Source organism: Sceloporus occidentalis, unplaced genomic scaffold (genome assembly GCF_023333645.1).
Source record: "Sceloporus occidentalis isolate IW3139 unplaced genomic scaffold, rSceOcc1.0.p SCAF_3, whole genome shotgun sequence".
Taxonomy (NCBI): domain Eukaryota; kingdom Metazoa; phylum Chordata; class Lepidosauria; order Squamata; family Phrynosomatidae; genus Sceloporus; species Sceloporus occidentalis.
In genome coordinates, this window is record NW_028316983.1 from 74,805,995 (window position 1) to 74,829,341 (window position 23,347).

Here is a 23,347-nt window from a genome sequence, read left to right on the forward strand (position 1 = left end):
ACAGGATACAACCATTGAAGTTAAAGTGGAACCATACTGCTAGAACTATGTAATGAGAATAGACCTCTGGGTTTGTAGTTTGGAGAAGAACTAGAACTCGCTAGCAGACAATTCTAACCCCCCTCCAGTTCTGCTGAATTCCTTAAGAAGCGTCAATCATATCTTCCCCCTTCTTTCTTTTTTAAGGCTTCTAGCTCAGCTTTAATTAAAATGGAATACCTGAAATGAGTTCTATGGGGTTGTCATGTTTTGAAATTAGGGGCAGTTTTTAAAATAAGGAACATCTGGTTATGCTAATTTTGAAGACAAAATAAAATAAAAACATTAATCATGAAAATAAATAAGACTGGGTAGAACGTATATCTTCCACAGTCTGTTACGTTTGTAGAGTGCAAAACAGTAAAAGGAATTTGTTATGCACCATCAGTTGTGACAAAAGTGCCTGTTCAGCCTATAAAGTCACCTTGATGTAATTATGCCTAGATTCCATCCAAAGCCTATAGCCAATGATCAGATGTTCACCTACAAAATAGACATTCCCCCCCCCCATCTAATCCTCTTCGTTTCACCCCCCTGTACATCTCTTAAATTTTCTACCATCTCTTCCCAAGTAGAGATGTTATCTGCCATTTCATCATCAAAGGGTAGAATTTTGAGACATAGCCCTATTAGTCAGGAATATCAGTATGCAGTATCTCCTTTGAGACTAAGGAGATTGTTGCATTGACCCATAACCTGACTGCTCTCAGCTGAATTGCGGGATGCAGTCGGGTATTATCACATGTAATTTGCTGTTGCTGCTTCTGACGAGCAGCTGCCTCCTGGGTCCCAGCCGCGCTTCAGAGGCCACTTTTCAAAGTCAGAAAGCTCTTGGCTTTGAAAAGCGGCCTCCAAAGTGCAGCTGGGACCTGAGATGCAGTCGGGATGCAGCTGCCTGGTAACAGCAGTGACAAATTACATGCATCCTGCAACCCAGCTGCATACCGTTATGGAACAGTTGGGTTATCTGTCAATGCAATAATCTCCTAACTGTGTGAAAGAAGTTGTAGCACCTGAGGAAGTAGGCCAAGTCTATGAAAGTTTATGCTACAACTTCTTTCACACAGTTAGTCTAAAAGGTGATACAAAATCCCTTTGCATATCATCAGAGACATACAGTTTAATGTTGACCAGTGAGATGAGTCAATATGAAAAAAAGAGAGCAAAAACAGTTTTCAGAGATCAAGACTTATGACATGGGTGGTCACATCTAATGCTCCTAGTCACTGTGGGGATTATTCTTATTCTTAAACTCCAGTAATAGCAGGCATAATAATAGCTTTTTGTTTTAAAGCAACACACAAAACAATGGTGTAGTTGTTCTGCAGTTCTTAAGATTTGTCCCCCATCCAGTCATTGGCATTAAAACAAATCTGGAAAATATTACAATGAAATTGAGCCAAGATCTTTCTTCTTGAACTTGTGCTGTGAAATATTAGGGTAAAATTTGTGCAGAGACCAAAGTCTTAAAGATAGCATCAGTTATATGGCATTAATCTTTATGAAAGATGACCTTTGGATATAAAAAATGAAACTGAAGTCCACACTGATCCCCCTCATATAAGTTTTTCAAACAACAAGTATTTTTTTATTTATGTAAAATCCAGTTTAACTAGTTCTTCTCAGTACCATTTAAGATACTGAGGAGACACTGGCATTCAAAGGGAAAAAATGACTTGGACACTACATGTTGAATAGATAAAAGTATAATAAGAAACAAAATGATAAACAAGTTATCCATGTTTCCAATTGCTGGGGACAATAGATGGTTAAGTTCTAAAATAGTGGTTCTCAAATGTTGGTCCTGTATAGGTTTGGGGCTTCAGTTCCCATAATTCCTAACTATTTCCGATACTGGCTGGGAGTTCCAAAATATCTGGAGGGTCAAAGACTGAGCAGCAAAGTTCTAAAATAAAATAACTCTGGAAGCTGATCCCTCTTCTCTGAGAAATGAGACTGGTCCACAAATAACTGTGACCATTGGCCTGCTGGATCCTAGCTCATCTAATAATTTTAATATGAAAGTCTAATAACTTTAATATGTAACAACTGAACTGCATAACTGTAAAAATGCAAGCAGCAAATTTCTGTTGCCAATGCTGTAAGAAATTCAGTGGGTTGACTCCAGATGTAGATTTTCTCATAGTAAATAAACTGAAATAAAACCTCTAAAATTTTAGATGTTCATTTCTGTTCATGTCATCCACATTCTTGTGTATCCCATTCCTTCTTGTTACTGTTGACATCTGAAGCCAGCAGTAAATTAGCTTGGGGGAGTGTGAGGTTGTTATAGCTAAATCTCTCTTCAGTTCATCCCTCTCTTCCTACAGAGAATCCAGAACTGATCAGGCAGTTAGGCAGACGGGGGTGTTCCCCTGAGGCAGCTCTGTTTGGAAGTCATGAAAAGGCAGCACATTTTTAATTATTTAATTTACTCTTATTATTTTTATTGCCAGCAACAGGGAGAGCTGTTCAATGATTTTCTGTCTCATATATCTAAGGGCCCGAACAGACAGGCCAAAATAAAGCTGCTTTGGGTCATTTTGGAGGTAGGCTGTTTAAATGATGCTGGCGTCCTAAGATGCCAGAAGCCATGCCAAAGCCACGTTCCAGTCTTAAGGACTGGAGTGCAGCTTTGGCAGCTTCTGGCCTCTTAAAATGTGTGTGTCATTTAAATAGCATACCTCCAAAGTGACCCGAAGCAGCTTTATTTTGGCCTGTCTGTTCGAGCCCAAAACAACTTGAGAGGTCTTGGATACTGTGCATTTGAAGAAGCATGCCTTTTGCTATTCCTTCTTCTTAAAAGCAGCAGATACATTGTGGCCAACCCTGGAGTCAGCTGATGAAAGAAGCACAAGGGACTTTCTAGGTGTGTGTACAACCTTTTAACTATTCTCAATTTCCCTACTCAAATGCTTTCATTGTACACTTCAGTGGACCAAAAGAAAAAATGAAATTGGAAAAAAACAACAAGATGTTTGGAATGTGTGGAAAAGATCTTCTAGTGCTTTCCTTGCTTTCACACCTTTCATTTGAAGAAGTGTTTTGGAAGCTGATATTTTGCTATTGGAAGATGGGACTGCTCACAGAGAAGCTAAATCTTAATGGTGACCTGGCATTAGGAATGTGTGGTGGTTACAAAGGACCTGAGGAGATGATGGCACCAGGACTTCAGAATATTTTTATGTTAAACTGAACCTGGATGACCACATGAGATCAACTGATAAACAGATTAGTTTTTTTCTTTTTTTGTAATTTTTGATTACAGTGTTGGTTCTATCTACTATATAAGTATAATTGTAAAAGGAATGAGAAGGGAAGTGCTTCACAATTCTGCATAAGGCAACACTGACGTTAACACACAAGTGAAGGAACATCTTCAGTATCATATAAACTATATACAGTATGAAGCAGGGCTTTCTCTTCCTCCCTCCTCCAGAGAAACAAAGCAATTAACATTTATTGTAGCATCATCAAACAAATCTTTCCAAATATTATATATTTGACTCACAGTTCTGAAGACAATTCCACATTTAAAACATATGTCCTTTTAGTAGTTTCCTTTTTTTAAAATGGGCCAGTGGAAACACATGGTAGCAATGCCCAGGGTAGAAACCAGAACAACGTTTCCTCATGAGAAGATCTTTAATGAGGGAGAGCACTGAGAGCTGTATGTCCCATGCCAAAAACCAACCTGTTCAAGTAGCAAAGACATAGCGTGTTTCCTTGTAGTCACCTGCTGTTTGGGGGCTCTTACCATGTTGTTGTTTTTTCTTTGCCTGCCTCCTGAGGCTCAGTTTGGTAAAGTATCCAGCCCCAGAGAGGCAGCATGTTGCTTGGCTCGCAGGCGTAGGTTCTCAATACTGGTTGTTTTACTGTTCAGGCTTGGGAGGGAAGAGGAGGCCTGGAGTATAGGAGAAGACCACACCTGCTGAGCATGGGAGAGTGACTGGTAGTAAGACTGGCAGTGCAGTGAGCTTAGGGGTGCCATGTTGACATTCATGCCCAGGTACGGCATGGTTGGAGGGTTCCCCATTTCGAAGGATGAATAATGGACCAAGTTGTTTGTGGCTGCCATGTGTTGGCGGAATTGCTCTTGCAGGCGGAAGAGGCTGAGGGGTGAGGAAGAGTAGGAGTGGGTCTGAGACAGGCTGCTGCTGGAAGATGGTGTGGCTGTAGCACTGATGGGGGAATCTGCATTTTTAAACACAGGAAAATCAGGATCCATTAAAAAAGCAATAGCACCGTCTCTGCAGTAGGAAATATGTTCAATCTTGAATTTCAAAAGCAGACAAACAAACAAAAATCTTATGCCCAGGTCACCCCAAACTCAAGGCAAGGAAGGTATGGCAGATATCAGCACTAAATTATACTCATAATTATATAAAATGAATAAATTTGTTTAAAAGAGGGGTTGAAGACAGAAAAAGAGACATAATGGATGTCCTCATGACTCCAGACTTAGGTGGTTTATACATACTTTTCTATAGTCTTAACCTCATTATCAAAAGTTGTCACCAGCAGATAAAGATGTTTTCATTCAAACCACCTTTTGATTATTAATTGGCAGCAAGGAGTTTTCTGTGTGCTGTATTTTTAATTTCATCATTATATTTTAAAGCAATTTTATATTTTTAAAAATGTAATGTACGGTACTTTAATTACGTTTATTTCATTGGGTTTTAACTTTTTTGTAGAATGTGGAGGATATTAGTAGTTTGCTTATATAGCTATATTGATGATATTCTGTTCTTAAGAAGGTGCTAATTGTTTACATACTGCATTTTGTGTATTCATATTGTAAATTCACTATATATTTATAAGATGTTTTTAAATTGTTGATTTTTAACAGATGTTGTAATTCATTTTCTGCCTCATGGTTGACTGTCTTAAGCCACTGACTGAGTGATCTATTAGTTATGATTGCTATATTCTACATGTGGCATCAGAGGCAGTATGATTTTTAGTGGCTTTGAATTTGTGGTCAGCCTCTTTCCTGCCATGGCATTTCAATAAACATCCACAAATGCCACAGAATAAAGGTTTGGGGCAGTATACCAGAAAGTTAAGAATTCCATGCATATTAGTAGTCAGAGGTAACTAGTACTACTTGGGAACCAAAATGAATAAGGTTCTATTGTGGGAATAATCTCCTATTCTCATTTATTGTGGGGTAATTTTCCATGCATTCATTCAGGTTGTAAAGCTATGTTTTCTTGCTGGTCTAGGAAACCCACAATGTGGCCTTGGATAAATTACCCTCTCTCAGCCTCAGAAAATGGCAATGGCAAACCCTCACTGAAGAATCATGCCAACAAAATCCTGTGATAGGGTCACCATAAACCAGAAATGACTCAAAGACATGCAACAAGAATGAGGGTGACCACTCATATATGCATCTCTGAAACGAGAAGTGATTCACCAGGCAAGAAGACAAAGCAGTATGCTTTTTATAAGTTATGAAAATGAAAAGTATAGGTACAAGAATTGCTAAAAGGGAAAGAGAAATAAAATACACCAGACTATAGTCATAAAGACTGTGACATAATACCTTTTCAGTCTGCTGCCCAGGTGCTCACTGTTGAGGTCAACATAAAGATCTTTCCTTTCCTTTCTTATCATTTTTTACACTAGATTTGGACCAGAAAGGCCCTACAGGTACAAGTAATCTTTAAACAGAGGACTATGTTCAATAAAGTAGGGCATATGAGTGAGCATACTAGCTGCTTCTAAGTTGTACAAAACCTTTTAATTCTTTTCTAACTGTTGCCCAAGAAAAGATATCACCCAGATATCACTGTCACTACACATTATTCAAAATTAGCCAGCTGGCACTTTAACCAGTTATTAATCTAAGAGCTATTTTGATATCTTCCCTCTCTCCACCACTCCTTGCTTGCCTACCTGCAGATGTATTACACACATGAGGTATCTGCATAATCAAAGGCGGCACAGATGGAAAGATGGAAGACAGCAAATTCTCATGAGCACTGCTCTCTCACTACAACTAGTTTGTTCTTTTACTATGAGATTCTTCTGGAACTGGGTTTTACAAATGGAATAAGATGGGAGGTGCTTCCTTAACCAAATTCCCTGAGTATGTGTATGTGCATGGAATGGGAAACTAAAGGAAAAATGCTTATTTGATCCTTGAATGAACTAATTTGGAGGGAGGTCATTTTATAATGAAAGAAATCTATTGTTGTTGTTGTTGTGTACCTTTAAGTCATTTCTGACTTATGGCGACCCTAAATCTTATTTGGCAATATTTGTTCAGAGAAGGTTTACCATTGCCTTTCCTTGAGGCTTAGAGCATGTGAATTGCTCAAAGTCAGCCAGTGGGTTTCATGGCCTGAGAATTGAACCCTGGGCTCCAAAGTCATAGTCCAACAGTCAAACCAATTCATGGGCTCTCAGAATTCTATTATGCATAGCCTATCATTATGATCCATATACGTCAAAACCCTTGACAGCTGACACAGAGACAAGTGTAAGAAGCAAGAAGTAGTTTTTCCTCACCTGCTTTTGGACTTGCCCTCTTGCTATTCAGGGCCTTGTTTTCTGCTCCAGGGCTCTTCTCTGCTTTGTTCTCCTCTAATGATATCTTGAATTCCTCCTCTCTGTCTGTTTGGTCCTCAGCTGCTGACTCGCTGGCTGACTGCTCTGACAGGGTTAGATTGAGCTCTGTGTTTACATCACTGGGCAAGCTTAGAGATTTGTCTGCATCAGGAGCTGGAGTCTGTGTTTCTAAGACGGGTGTCTCTGCCTTGCCTTCACTGTGGTTGGCTTCAGAGTCTTTCTGTTTCTGTAACTGCTCCTTTTGCAGACTGCGCTGCTTCTTCCGGAACTTAGCTCGTCGGTTTTTAAACCAAACCTTCAATTGGCAAAGAAAGAGGAGGAAAATGTAATATAACAAGAACAATAACAACAACAATAATTTATTTATTTATAGCCCACCTCTTCCATTTTGGGGATCGAGGCGGGTAACAACAGAGTTTAATAATACAAGGATAATAAAACAACCACCCCCTAACCCACCCTCCCTAAAATATAAAATTATAACAATAATATCATACATATATACATATAAAAGGATATTGACCATTAACAAGTGACGGCTAGCACGGGAGCATAATAAAATGAACAGATTTCTTCATTCTGGACCTCATCAGTCCAGAAAGGCCTGCTGGAAGAGAATCGTTTTTATCGCTCTCTTTAAGGCCTCGAGAGAGGATATTTGGCGAATCTCCTCCAGCAGATCATTCCAGATTTTTGGGGCAGCGGCAGAGAAGGTCCTCTGGGAAGTTATGACCAGTCTTGATTCTTGATTGTAAGAGATTCTTCCCTGAGGAAGGGAGTGTGCGGGAAGGATTATATGGGAGGAGGCATTCCTTCTAATAAGCTGGACCCAAGCCATATAGGGCTTTATAGGGAATAACCAACACCTTGTTCTGTGCAATATATTATCTGTTTAATTTATATGCTGCCTTTCTCCCAGAATGGGGCCCATGGCAGCTTACAGAGGAAATTAGTTAAAACCAGCCACAATTAAAACCATGACATTTAAAACAGTATAAGATGTGTTAAAACAGTTTAAAATTATTTTTAAAAGATGCAAAAATTAAAAAATAAATAAAGCACACACCCCAATAAAAAGCCTCCCTGAGAACAATTACATATTAAAAGTCTTCTTTAATAAAAAGTATTTGACTGCCAGCAAAATGAAAGCAAGGAGAAGGGCAGACTAGCATCCTTGGAATGGAGTTCCAGAGGATGAGGGCAACCACAATATATTTTAGATTTTTTTAAGGGATACATTTGAAACTGTGATGACACCAGCTCTGACTTTAGACACTTTAATCATCATCTCTTTATTCTCAGAAGCTGTCAAAATGGATATCTGAACTGCTCTGTTTAGAGAACCATCTCATGGAAAGCTCATGGTTTTTCAGTTAAGGCCTTAAAAATACTTTAAAGCAAAAATGGTGCTGATTTTACTCTTGGTTTGAAATCAGGACTGGTTTTCAATCTGCACACCAGTTACTTTAAGTGCAGTGTCACTAAGAGCAATGTAGAGATCCAGATATGAATATTCTGAGGGCCACTACTTGGTCACATTTTGGAAGCAGCCACCCCATTCTCAAAGCTATGATTAAATTGGGCTGCAAACTAATCCTATGCAGCTGTGCTGCAACCAAATGTCACAGGAACATTAGGGTTAAAATTAAATTGTAGAAGTAGGAAAAGAAATGCAGCACGGTCAAAAAGGTGATGCTGGAATTAAGAAGTACAGCACAACGCACAGTACAATGCATGAAGCCAGAGTGCACAACGCAGCATAGATGATTTCAGAAACATTGCAGGGTACTTGTGCACCTACAAAACACCTGTACTGTACTTTAACAAATTTTTAGTGGGAAGTTGGGATAAAAAAAATAAAAATAATTGCATATATAAATAAAAATACAGGAGAACCATTTATTTGTTTATTTAGCATTCTGGCTTTTACCTGACATGGAACCTAAAGCAGCTTATAAAAGCTGAAAACAGGATCAGTTGTTTGGAAAAAACCTCACACACCTTGATAATAAAAAAGTTAAAACCCAATGAAGGAAACATCACATTAAATACCATTACCCGTAAATTTTTAAAATTCCAGCAAAAATTTTCAAATAAAAAACATCTACATGAAGACTAAGGGCAAAGACAAGTGTAATATTTTACATGGAATGGAAATATTTTATTTAATCCATTTGAGCTTGATTTTCTTTGTTGGCCCATAGTTACATCATTCTGATATTTTGCAATCAGGACAAGAAGAAAAACATCTTCAGGAATCTTTTCCATCATACTTTAAAATATCCTACCATTTTGTCTTCAATATCCAGACTACTAACATGAGAAGTGTTAATATTGTAGGTACCTGTACTCTTGCTTCTGGCAGATTGGTGCACATTGCCAGTCTCTCCCTCATCACTACATCTGGATAGTGGGTCTTCTGGAATGTTTTCTCCAGGGCTTCCAGCTGCTGGGCTGTGAAAGCGGTACGACTTCTTCTTTGTTTGCGATGCTGGGAGCCATAACGGGCCTCCAAAATGATGTCTTGAAACGTACAGCCGTTGGAAGAGAAGAGAAGTGGCCAATTTAATTAGTGTAATTTGTGTGCATCATACAAAGAAAAACAGTAGGACAGCTTTTTCAAAAAAAAACCTGGTAAAATAATGAATGGGGAGGCTGCTATGGTACAAAGTGACTGAAGGTAAGCTTCAAATTTGCCTAAGACGACATCACTCTGGGGCTGTATCACTGATTTATTGAGAACCCTTGGACAGTGAGGTAAAACCTCTTTAGGCTTCAGTTTCTTCATCTGGAGAGACAAAAATGAAAAGTGTATAAGGCTGTATTTGCACTGAAGAAATAATCAGCTTTGACACTACTTTAACTGCCATACATAGCTCAGTGTTATGAAATGCTGGGAATTATAGCTTTGTGAGATATTTAACCTTCTCTGTCAGAAAGTTCTGGTGCCACAGCAAACTACAAATCCCATAATTCCATAGGATGGAGCCCATGGCTCCTAAAGTGTGTCAAACTAGATTGTGTGTCAAACTAGATTGTTTCTAGAGTTTGATTGATATTATTGTAAGTGAATGTTGGAATTGTTTTGATTTCTTTTTAATCCCTAGACCTTTTCTTAAAATCTGCACTCATTTCTTTTGATAACAACAACTTCTCCTCCTCCCTCTTCTCTATCTCCTCCTCCTCCTCCTTGAAGAACAAACAAGATAGCCATATACTGGTGTAGTGGCAAATGCTGAACTGGAGGTTCTTATCCTGACAGTCCCCATAGCAGCATACCACATCTTGCAGTTTTCATTTCCATAAAGAGAGGGTCTTTGGCAAAGCTAATGGATTTAATTTTGCTTCCTGGATGGGAAGCTCCCAATCATATACTACTGCCTTTAAAATATCACTTCCCTGCCTGCTACACTGCTGTAAAAAGTCAACTAAATAAGGAGGCTTGAGTGAGTGGCAGATGATCTTCATCCCTAATCATGTCATCATCATCATCATCCCAGCAGTCACACCCTCCAAGTTTCACCTCTACTACACACTGTCCAGTATATGTTCATAATGACAGAGAGTAAAATTCAAATGTGTAAAATCCAAACATAGGTACAGCATCATTTGGATCAAATAGGAAAACTAATTGCAAGAGGCCTTCCAGTTTTAATAGGTGTTATTAGTCAGAGTGGAGAATGCAGTCTAGTAATCATAAGATTAGGATTTGAAGGGCAGCTATGAAGGAACTAGACAAGATCCTGAAGTGTAAAAATACATAATTGAATACTAATTTTAGGATGGTACATGACATTGTATTTCCAGTTTCTATGTATGTTTATGACAGCCAGACAGTGAAGAAATCTGATACGAAGAAAACCAACTCATTTGAAATAGGGTGCTGGAGAACAGTCCATGCTGTAGACTGCCAAAAAAACAAATCCATGGGTCCTAGAGCAAATTAACGCTGAACTCTCCCTAGAAGCCAAGATGAATAAAATGTGACTGTTGTACTTTGGCCCTATCATGAAAAGACACGACTCACTAGAGAAAACAATAAGGTAGAAAGCAGTAGGAAAAGAAGAAAACTGTATTCCAGATGGATAAATTCGATCAAGGAAGCCATGGCCTTGAGTTTGCAAGAGCTGAGCAGGACTGTTGATGATAGGGTGACTTGGATGTCTTACATTTGTAGGGTTACTACAAGTCCAAGTCAACTTGATGGTGCTAACAACAATAACAGAGAGCTTTTTAAAAATTGTCAGTTCATAACTTAGTTGCCATTCCAGTAATATGTAGGTCACAAATCTGTGCATTTTCCCAGTGCAAGAACAAAATCCATAAGTTGTTCTTACCAGCCAGTCTCTCAGCCAGTGTGAGGGCATGCACCGATGGTCTGTAGTCTGGGGCATGCTGAGCTTGCTGTGCTGCCTGCTGGTGAAGGTTGTACATGGCACTCAAGGAATTCATAGCATGGAGAGAATAACCATTTACTCCATAATGCTGCATGGTGACACAGGACCTGCAGCAATGGGACAATGAAGAGAGGGCCATTAGAGTTTCAAATTAATATTCAGCCTTTGATAGGAAATAAACAAGAAAGTTTAAAAACCCAGAGTTTTATTTCACATGGAATTCCATCTGATACACTTTCTTCTGCTTTCTGAAGGGATGTTTAATTTCAGTCCCTGCTCAGCTGTAAACTCAACCTCTTGCCCAACCGTGGCTGTGAATGGACAAATCCTCAATTTTGTTTTTCTCTTAAAAAAAAAAAAAGCTTAAATGCAGTTCATCACAAATTTTGCCTAATAAATACATTTTTGCAGCCAACTCTAATACAAAGGATTTAAAATGTATTTCACTCATATATACATTGTTTTGGATTGCTTTCTCCTAACACATGTTTTTGACCCTAGAATGAGTGAAAAAATTTAAAAAACAGAAAAGCAAACCTTTTTTGCTATCTGAGTTTCAGTTTGTGTATTAGTTCAGAAGTGTGAAATTAGCTAGCTTTACATTCAATTGCAAACCAAATGAATTTTCTCCCTCAGTCATATCTGGCTCAGCTACCATCCACTTAATCTTAAACTCTTTGGAAAATGAGCAAGGCTTTTTAAAAAAAAAAAAAAAAAGGTTTTGTTTTTGCACTACAACTCCTAGACTTCTTCAGTCAGCATGTCTTGTAATGTTTATATTTTTAATGGAGACTTGGACTGGAAATATATGGGGATAAATCTAATTGCTGGTACCAACTAAAGAAGAATTGCTGAATAAATAACTGAATAACAAGTTGGCTCTTAAGTAAATACATCTGATTTAATGCTTACTTTAAGTAAATACATCTGATTTAATGCTTACTTTAGTTGCAACTAGTTACTGAATTTCAAATCCCTGAATAGTCATCAATTCACTGGGTTAATCTTCTCAGTCTAACCTTCTTCCCTGGGCTTTTATGATGATAAAACTGGGGTGATTGAAATTCCAGTACAACACCTTGATCTCAATGGAGAAAGGACAGGATATAAAAAGAAAATAAGAACAAACAGTGGAAGCTGCCATAGCATATGCCATTCAACAGTTATCCCAACCATAAGATAGCTTTCAAATGATACACCTACTTTGGGGTGGTTTTTTTAAGTTTATTACATAAAAAGGAAATACAAACATGACAAACATAATACACATTATACTACACATATAAATGTAGATAAAACATAAAACTTCCTACTCCATCAGGGTACCTGCCAACAGTGTTGTTTGAATATTGTATTGTCATTATTGCTATTCTCTCCTGTTCTAATTTCAACTTTCTACCTATTTACCCACCAAAAATTTAAATTTAATATAACCAATACAGAGAGTAATATGTATTATATTATTTCCTCATGTGAGTATTGCCTATCGACTGATATAGTTGTTTTTTTCCAAAAAAGGAAAAGATTTCAATCTGCTTTATTTATAAACTCCATTGTGTCAAAATTGTGATGTCCAAACAATTTACAACACCATCATAACTACTCTGAACTACCCAATAATTGCACAGTCACCATTCCTTTAAAGAAATAGTTGTCAAAAAACCCCATTTATTTTCATAGAACTCAAACACCTGTTTCCAACTTTCAAGAAATTTGTCTGATTTTTCATAGCTCAATTTCCTTGTCAGTTTATCTAGCTGTGATAATTCATGAAGCTTTAGTAACCAGTTATCAACCTTTGGGACTGTTTTGCTTTTCCAGAATCTAGCATATAGCATTCTTGCAGAACAAATCATATAAAATAAAACACAACTAATTTTTTTCCAAGTCCTCATTAATCCTTTTGGGTGGTTATACAGGTTTAGTATCCCTCATCCAAAATATTTGGATTTCAGATTTTCTTTTTCTTATTTTGAATATTTGCATATACATAGTGAGATATTTTAGAGATGAGATCATAATCTAAGCATGAAAATTCATTTATGTTTCATATATTCTTTAAACACATAGGCTGAAGGTAATTTTATATATAAAATTTGTAATAATTTTGCACATGAAACGAAGTTTATGTACATTGAACTATTTACAAAAACCACGTATTATTGGCCCAGTATAGACTGGTGCTATGTGCTGGCCTGGGGCCAAAAGTAGGGCTGTGGAGAGCAGAGTGTCCGCACACGAGCCCTACCACGTGCCATGGGCGCCATTTTGGCATGTTGCCATTTACACAGCATGTTGTACACCGCCCTGATTGAAGAAGGGCGGTATAAAAATAAAACTTTTATTTATTATTATTTATTTATGTGCAACGATGACATGCCCGTGCACTGCATCCAAATGGCACAACGCATGAAGGCTGTTACAGCTCTACTCCAGGGCGCTTATGGCACCTCAGCAGCGGTGGAGAAAAAAGCAGTGTTTCACAGCTTCTTTTTCCAGGCGCATCATAGCCACGCCATTTTGTTGGTGCGGCCACAATCTGGAGAAAGTGGCGGCCTCTGTCCACCCCTTTCTCCTCATTTGTACAGCCCCATTGTCTCCCATATGGACAATTTTGGAGTATTTCAGATTTTGGAATTCTGGATTAGGAAGACTCAGCCTGTAGTAGAATATCCCATCTGTATAATGCTAAAATGCTAAAGCTTTGTTGTAAATAAAGATCTCTATTCATTTTTGTTTTGTTTATTCCATTTAGATTTTAACTATCAGAATGTTATTCCCAGTATTGTGTTTTGTCACAGGCCTGTCTTTATTGTCTCTTCTACTTTTACATTAGGAAGTTTCAGCTTTTGAAGAACTCTTGTAAAGAAATGAAAATTTACACACACACACACATCATTAAGAGTAAGATGGTTATAAACATACCCTGTGGAAAGAAAGGAGTCTTAATGATCTTATGGTCCTTATGTAGTTAAATCAGAATGATCCATACACAAGAGGGAAATTATTAACAGTTTTAGAGAAAAAACAGATTTTGCAAAAGTTTACACCATAGGGAGAGATCAGTTAAGATTTAACATGCTCATCTGGTGTGAAATGTGGACTGATGGAAAACTGGGGGAAGGCCAAGGAGAATTTACTATTCTGAGCAAGACCGTAACTTACTACAATATTTGCTTTGGGTCCCATCCATATGAAATAAAATAGACAGTCCACTCAAGAGAATAACAATTATCTATTGACACAGAACATTTACAATCACAAATCACTGATAAAATGAAAAAACTGCTGTTGTTATGTGCCTTCAAGTCAACCTATCCTGGGGTTTTCTTGTCAAGATTTATCCAAAGGAAGTTTGTCCTTGCTGAGAGGTTATGAATTGTCCTAGATCACTCATATAATGATTCATGTGCATCCCAAGCAGATTTCAGATTCAGCAAGGAGCTGATGTGCAATAGGACTTACGTGCAACAGGACCAAGTCACATCAAGGCTGATGTACATCAGCACTTTCCAATATACAATTGCTGGTGTCCAGTTCTTTGCAATTCACTAACAGGGTTTCTTAGCTACATAGCTAATGATATGTAAAGATATGTCATATAGACTGATAGAAGATGCTGGCCATTCTTTCTTAATGCCCATCTGAAGTTTCAAGTTACTGAAATATTGACAGCACATTTATATCCCACCAGATTGGTTCTTACTATGATACATGTGGTACAGGAATGGAAAGGGGACGTGGCCCAAATCCAGATTTATTTTCTTTAATAAGCAGATCAGAGATGAAGAAATTTTGGATGTGATGGAGGAAAAACAACGCAAGGCTTCAGAAGACAGGAAAGGGGGAAAGGAAGGCAAATGTAAGGGAAAAGTAGTCAACACAAGATAAATCCACTGAAAACAAAGCAAACTAAAATTACACAAAACTGTAATATGGTTATCTTGCAGAACACAAACAAATTGTCTGAAAAAGGAAGGCGTAAGACAGCAGAGACAGGACTGGTGGCTTGCCCTGCCACTAGAAAATTATTTTTAAAAATGCTTTAAAAGCACATGAATTTACTGGAAAATATCTTGCCAAACAAGATATACTTTCTTTCTTTGGCAGAACAAGGTTCCTATTCTTGCAGGAGAAATGTGACTGTTGAAATAAAAACATCTTCCCATAGGCAGCATGAGAAAATTGAATAACTTTCAAATACAAAATTGGAAAATATGTCACAATTTTGAAATATTTCTGAGTGGAACTGTTCATAGATATAGCCATGTTAGTCTGTAGAATCAGTATGTAGGGAGATCTTGTAACAGATTTCAGTTAGTCTCAAAGCTGCTACAAGATCTCTCTACATACTGAGTGGAACTGGTTTCCCAAAGAAGTTATATATCTTACTTCCAGTTGTATGTTGACAAAAAGAGGAAATGCATCTTCAAATAGACAACAGAAGATCACAACAATGTTCATAAAGTTTCCCTATGCTAATTCTATCCAATATACATACAAGTTTGGGAATAAACGCAACATCTGTTACACAAAAACAATAAGAATCTGATAGTAATACTTTAAACACTAACAGTTTTCACTGTTTTATTAACTTTTCATAATCAGCTTCAGAGCGCTTGCTGCCCCTTTTTATGTTTCTATCTTTAAACTGGACTTGGATTATGTGTGTATATACCCTGAGGTTATCTATCTACTTATGGCAACCCTATGAATTTCCTAGGAATAAACAGAGATGGTTTTGCCAATTCCTTCCTCTGAAATACAGCCTGCAGCACCTGGTATTCATTGGTGATCTCTCATCCAAGTACCAAACAGGGCTGACGCTGCTTAGCTTCCAAGATCATACAGGATCTGATGCCTTTGCAGCATTTCAAAGAGAAGATGCAATCAGAAGATTGTCCTCTGACAGCGCTACAAACAGGGGACTGTCCTCAGTAAAGCAGCAGCATCTGCTGACTTACAGGTCATTAGGATGGTGACTCTATTTCAGAATTTAGGGCCTGTTACAGACAGCCAAAATAAAGCTGCTTCGAGTCACAGTGGAGGTATGGTGTTTCAATGATGCATGCGTCTTAAGAGTCCAGAAGCCACACCAAAGCCACACTCCAGTCCTGAAGGGCTGGAGCATGGCTTTGGCGCAACTTCTGGACTCTTAGGACGCATGCATCATTGAAACACCATACCTCCACTGTGACTCAAAGCAGCTTTATTTTGGCTGTCTGTAACAGGCCTAAGGGTATTTTAGCATTTCCACATGGATTTTAAAGGACCTATCCAAGGTGCTGAATCTCCCCATAGTTTCAGCACCTTGGATAATTTGCTTAGAGCTGATTCACCACACCATTAACAGGGGAGTCATCCCTTGGCACTGAAGTAAAGTAGGCCTTTACCAAACGTACATGAGCACATGCATATTTCCTGACTAAAAAACCAGAAGAAGGACATCATGTATTTATTCTCTCTGCATATGTTTAAGAAATACACTTTGAAAACTCATGAAGTTCCTTCTCTTAATAGCACTTCTGCTGAGAAGGAATATGGCAGATTTCCACTGGTTTGTTGGGGGGTATAGCAGCTAAAAGAATCACACTCAGATACAGTTAACTTCCCATTCACTTCCCTGCACATTCCAAGTAGAATAAATTAAATATTTAAAAGACAGTATGCAGCAGTTTTCTTTGATACTGTAAGTGGTAGAGGCCATTTGTCAAGCTGCAGCAGTGTTTTGCAAGCTGTCGAATTGTGCTTACATTGGTTAAAATAATCTTTATATTTCATTAAGCAACCAAATAAGCTGATCTTCCCCACTGGCTGTATAGATGGCTTTAATTTTCAAAATCTGCAAATGCATCTTTTATGTCATTTGGTGGCTGGAGGGCATTGGTAATGCTGCAGCCAATCGGAGAATAAGCAGTGGAGTTTGATTAGGTGGTATATGATATAAATTAACATTGTGCAGTGAATAGAGCACATCTTAAGTTGTCCTTGATACAACAGGGGATTGACCTTCACCCTCTCCTATTAATAACAGTTGTAGCTCCAATGTGCCCTTTGCTGAAGATTTTGGAGACTGAGGAACATTTGTAAAAGAGAAGTTAACAGAAAACAAAGCACTTACATTTAAACTTTCATGAGGTTAGGATTAATGCTGTGATGATAAGGAATATCCAGCAATTGGGAGATGAACACGGTTTTGTGTTTAACATCTTGGCCATAGGTCCTAAAGATGCCACTGCAGAGACCCTGCAGAATAGTTGGAGGTGTGGAGATGACTATATGTCAGAAAACTGCAACCTTCTGGTTAAGAAAGTTCTGGTTTCCTGGGTTTTCCACAGGATAGGAGAGATTTCACACACACACACACACACACACACACACACACACACACACACACTGTTTCTGTATCAGGGCATTTATGTTCTAGGCCTACTGACCATCATTGGCTGGGATGACCCAGAACAGAGATCAATCCTTTGGATGAGTGCAGTTAGATAATCAAGGGTGTGTCTTTAAGTGAGCTAGGAAGTAAACTATGAGGCAAAATAGTCCAGCACAATACGTCAGCTTGGGGGCAGCATGGGGGTGTGGTGTTTAGATGATGCATGACCCAATGCTGCCCCCAAGCCGACATCATGCTGTCTACACAACCACATGGTGGGCTGAATTGCAGTGCTCCGGCAGGGAGCCATGGTCAGTCAGAGTTGACAGTAATTGTGCTCATTTCAATGAATGTGGCCTGAGAATCTGGACAAAACATTTGAAGGGGATATGGCAGACAATCTGTTCTTGGGTCATTATTTTTATTAACATTGGGGAATCAGTGAATAGGTGATTCAGATAAGCTGTTCCAAGAGATAGTAGTGTCATGGGAGGGGGTGAGGGGGCTCAGACAGCACCAGGTAACACTCCAGGAGGAGGGTTAACATGCAGTCAGTTCCCCCACCATCCCCCATGCTCCTTCCTCATGCACATACTCTGCTACCCACACATGCTGTTCTGTCCTACATGTGCCGCTCCATGCCTCATGCGCAAGCTGCTTTGTCCCAAGAATGAGGACCACCCACTACATGTTCTGTCTCCAGAAGCAGACCAGCATGCACGGGGGGCAGCATGGGGAGAGGGAGCACATGACATCCCAGACCTCCCATCCACTGGAAGTCCCACCCCCTGCTAGTCTTGCCCTCTACACCTGGGGACACCCAGTGTGGGAATGCCACTGCCAAGAGGTAGTCAATGCCTCCTTGGTAAAAGGGGCAGTGACAGCTGCTTTGAAAGGAATTATTGTTTCAACATTTCTTTTAAAACCCTCTTTGAAGATATTGGAGTGATTGATCTGAATCTTATTATTAGTTACAGCTAAAGTAGATCAATCGAATCAATACAAGTTATATATATATTGACTTACCATGTTTCCATTTATTCAGTGAGTTTACTATTCTTGGGACTAACAATGATAACCATCAATCATTTATTATTTCTCCTATTTGGACAAGGTCATGGAGAGTCCAAGAGTGGTTACAGTTTAATTCCAGTTAGAGAAAGAAGATGATCTTGACCTGTTTTATTTTGAACCTCTCTTCGGGCCTGGCTTTAGTATTGCAAATATGGTACATGGTCACTCCTTTATCATAGGAGTCAAGCCATCAGATTTATCTCCTCACAAATGCCAGCATGGTATAGAGGTTTGAGCGTTGGACTCCACTCAGACATGAAAACCTATTGGATGACCTTGGACACATCACAGTCTCTCAGCCTCAGAGGATGGCAATGACAAACCACCTCTGAAGAAACTTGCCAATAAGTTTCAACAGTCCTGTGAGAGTTTTGCCATAGGGTCACCATAAGTCAGAAATGACTTGAAGGCAAACAACACACACTTACACAACCACTGAAGAAAGAACTTATATTGCAAGTTCTTTGTGACAAGTGTGATGCCCCTTTTCTACCTAGGTGCTGCTTACAGTATCCCTACAATGTACAGTACTCCCTTTGTTTTCATGAACTTCGGATCTGCGCCCCTTGAATATCTGTGGGGGCTGAACGGAGGGAGTTAAAATGAGGCTCGCTCCCACAGTGCATAACCATATGCCATCGCAGGCGCGTGCCTCCATTCAAGTAAAAAAACATGTTTTTTTTTTCATTTATGTGGGGAGGGGGGGTCCAGAATAGACCCCCCACTAAAACAAAGGGAGCACTGTACTGAAGAAAAACTAGTCATTATTCCTTCATTCTAGCCTTCATCCCTCCCTTCAATATCAGTAACAAGCAAAACAGCATATATTGTGGGTCGATTCAGAAGCTCAAGTCATAGCTGGCCAAACTAGACTAGCAAGACAGAAGCAAGTATTGAGACTGTATGTTCCTTCCTTGTCCCATTCCTCCAGTTCCCTTCTCTCCTCCCGTTGTTGATGCCAAGGGTGGCCCAAGACATTTTTCTGCCACACCTGAGGACAGCAAGCCAGTTTTGGGGCGAGAGAGGGAGAGAGAGGCTAAGTGGCATTCTACCCTTGATTAAAAAGAAATGACAAGGTGGCTTAGGAGGAAAATTAAGAACTGATCTGCCTATTATCAGGGTTGACCCTGTTTGGTAATTACCTCATAGTTTAATTAAACTAAAATTAGCAGGTAGTATAGTTTAATATCATTAACCTCAGGATCTTAAAAACAATCAGAAGCTGGTTTAGAATCCTAGTTAGGATTTGATTGCATGGCTTAATAGGAGTAAACTGATTTACCCCTGCCACATTTAGGTCTCTTTCAGGATAAAGTCAGGTATTATCACACACAAAATGCCACTAATGCTGCCGCCTGGCAATTCCCGGCTAACTTCTGACTAGAAGCTGTGCTCAGCCAGCCGATTTGCAAAGCCAGAGCTTCCCGGTTTTGAAAAGTGACTGGCTGAGCACGGCTTCTCATTGGAAGTTAGCTAGGATTCAGCTAGGCAGCAGAATTGGCAGCATTTTGCATGTGATAATACCTTACTTTATCCTGAAAGAGGCTTCAACATGGCAGGGGTAAGTTGGGTTTTTAAGCCATGTGATAAACTTCTTAGTCAACTGACATGAAAACACAATATCCCATTTGAGATATGGCAACTAACGATATTTAATTAAATCAGAGTGTAAACAATAGGAAGGGCAGAGCAAGTAGACAAATTAGTACAAATTTCTCTTTTTTATAATTGATGAAGATATGAATTTATTGCCATTTTCCTCATGGATACATTCAAAAACATGTTGACTCTATATGCTTAATAAATCATGGCACAAAAGATTTCCTTGAAAATATCTAAATAACTTTGCAATGGAAAATTAGTCTGAAATGCGTTTAAAACTCATTGTGTATATTTACTGTTCTTTTGCTTTTGAGAGGATTCAACTCTAAATGTTCTCCAGCATAAAAGCACTATGAATGAAATGTAGATAGGCATACATTTATGTACAGATTTTATTGATATTGTATCCTGATTTTTGTTGATATTTTATTCTAATGGTTTTAATTATTTATTACTTTAATTTTGAAATTATTCAGGAAAGTTTTTTTTAAGTGTTTCATATGACTGTCACTTCAATTTGACAACATCTGAGGCAGCAAGGATTGATCTAACATAAGTTTCACGTCTCAAACATTTCTGCTTGTGTCAGTGTAAAAGCTTGCAAAAGGTGAGACACATTACTTTTAGAGTGGTATTTTCTAATTACAGTGGCATTGACATGATGGCAGTTCCAGTGTTTTATAGCCCAATTGTATGGATGTCTTCTCAGAAGTATTACCACTGAGAAACAGACACTCAGAGCATTGGGGATTGACAGATCTGGTGCCAGCAATGCTGTGAAGCTCTTCCAGGTTTTTATTCAAACCTTAGAGGAGCTGTGGCTTTACCACCCTACCAAAATTGGAGTCTCCAGCCTCCACAGACTGAATGGTATATAAAAGATTTGAGATGAACTAGCCACACTCAGCAGCAGAAGTGAACTAGCTACTCTAATAAACTATGGTACCCTTCTGAGTTGCCTCTCTGGGATGGGTTCCCAGAGTTCCATCTTGTCCCCTATGCTACTTAACATATACTTGAAACAGCTAGGAGAAGTTGCCTGGAGGTTTGGGGTCAGGCACCATCCGTATGCTGATGATGCGCAGCTATATTATTCCTTTCCACCTAATTCCAAGGAAGGTGTTTCTGTGCTAAACTGGTGCCTGGCAGCTATAATGGACTGATGGCAAAGAAACTTAAGTTTAATCCAGACAAGACAGAGGTACTCCTTGTCAGTTGAAAAACCCGTCTAGGAATAAGGATTCAGCATGTTTTAGGTTGGGTTACACTCTTGACTGAAAACACAGATTCGTGGTTTGGGAGTTACTCCTGGATTCAGTCCTGCTCCTGGAGGTCCAGGTATCAGCGGTGAGCAAGAATGAATTTTCACAGTTAAAGTTAGTGTGCCAATTATACCCATTCCTGGTGGAATCAGATGTGACCACGGTGGTACATGCTTTGGTTACATCTCAGTTGGAATAGTGTAATGCACTCTACATGCATCTGTTTTTAGCAAAGTGCTCCGAAACTTTACTTGATCCAAAGATCAGCAGCCAGATTGTTAACTGGAGCTGGCTACAGGGAACACACAACTCCCTTGTTGCAACAGCTCTACTGCTTGATGGTCTATTTCCAGGCATAATTCAAAGTGCTGTTTTTGACCTATAAAGCCCCTTATGGCTTGTGTTCAGGCTATTTGAAGGGCCATAGCTCCCTTTATGAGACAATAAAGTTCTAAGATCTTCTGGAATGGCCCTTCTCTCTGTCCCATTACTTTCTCAGGCTCATTTGATAGGAACAAGTGCCTCCCTGGTGCCTGCTCCCAGACTTTGGAACTCCCTTCCTATGGAGGCCAGGATGGCCCTATCCTTGCTTTTCTTCTGTCAACAAGACAGTTTTATGCCATGAGGCTTTTAATGACTGGAATGGGCTTTTAATGCTGTGTGGAGCTGTTTTAAAATTTGTATGTACTCTTTTAATGAATTTTAATGTTTAATGTTTTTAACTTTATAAATTATTTAATTGTTTTATAAATAATGTTTATATTTTTACTTTCATTGAATATTTTATAACTTTTAAGTCTGTATTGTTTTAAATATGCCATTAGTCATCTTGAGTCTCATCATTGAGGGAAAACTGGGATAAAATTATTAATAATAGTAATACATTAATATAATTATTGCAACATCTTCAGAAGATTAGTTATTGGGCTGTCTCAAATCTGCCCCATTTCAATTTATTTCTCAACAGTTCCCATTAAAACTTGATTATAGTCTCATCTCAGTATGTAGAAAAAGACAACAAGGTGTATCTCAGGGCCATGGACAGGCACTGGAATCTTTTTGGTGACTTATACTGGTGTAATTGGACATTAAAGATAAAGGTAAAGCTTTTCCCTTGACATGAATATTTAGTCATAACCAACTGCAGGGGTTGGTACTCATCTCCGTTACGAAGCCAAAGAGCTGGCATTGTCCAAGGACTACTCTGGTGGTCGTGACCTTACCGAATGTGGCACTTGGGCATCAAACTGCCAACCTTCTGACCTTACGATAACCAGAATTGGCACCTTCACCACTAAGCCACTGCATTGTACTGGTGTAAATAGGTTTTCAGGCACTGAGCAAGAAGATATCCAGTACCTCACTGTGCTATGTGTTTTTCCTGGCTGTGCAACAAAAGCCTGGTTATGCCTAGATACACCTATATGGCCAAACAGTAGGTCTACTCAGTTAACTTATGGAAAAAAGTAATACCTAGAAGCAAGGAACTGAAAATATGAATTAATAAGACATCATCATTTTGATTCCCTTATACAGAATGCTAATTAGACAGAAGCAAACTGTGTGTTGTTATCACTGTATACTTATCAGCAATGCAGCAATTTCAGATGAAAATGATACCTTCTCTGCCAGTATATACTTGTTTGCTATACTGCCTCTGACACTAATTTTACCCACTTCAGTTTTAAAGTGTTTGCTTCCTTGTGGTTATAAAATATTTATGTTCCACACTAAGGAAGCTCAGTGTTATTCTTGCAAATTAATGTGGCTCTTATCCTTATACATTGTGACTAGATGCTTCAATGTTATTCTTGCAAATTAAAGTGGCTCTTATCCTCATACATTGTGACTAGATGCTTCTGCAACTATTTTGCTGTAAACATGGTCTCCTAGAACCTATTAACAAGGCACACACAGAATCGGGGTTACTATTTTTCATTTTTTACATCTTGGTTCACAAAATTCAATTAAATCAAGTGTCTGGGATCTAAAATGACAAAGTGCTTAACATC

General features: G+C 38.8%; 1 protein-coding gene across 1 annotated transcript in view; it reads right to left on the reverse strand.

The window, feature by feature from the left end:
* Positions 1 to 3,698: 3,698 nt before the first annotated feature.
* DMBX1 (diencephalon/mesencephalon homeobox 1) overlaps positions 3,699 to 23,347 on the reverse strand; it is a 32,901-nt gene continuing 13,252 nt past the window's right edge. Inside the window, exons 2-5 of the mRNA XM_089518645.1 lie at positions 10,956 to 11,122; positions 8,963 to 9,141; positions 6,559 to 6,913; positions 3,699 to 4,233 (exon numbers count right to left, since the gene is read on the reverse strand). Of these exons, the coding sequence (XP_089374771.1) occupies positions 3,833 to 4,233; positions 6,559 to 6,913; positions 8,963 to 9,141; positions 10,956 to 11,109 (1,089 nt within the window). The 5' untranslated portion in view covers positions 11,110 to 11,122 and the 3' untranslated portion in view covers positions 3,699 to 3,832. The remainder of the gene's footprint in view (positions 4,234 to 6,558; positions 6,914 to 8,962; positions 9,142 to 10,955; positions 11,123 to 23,347) is intronic.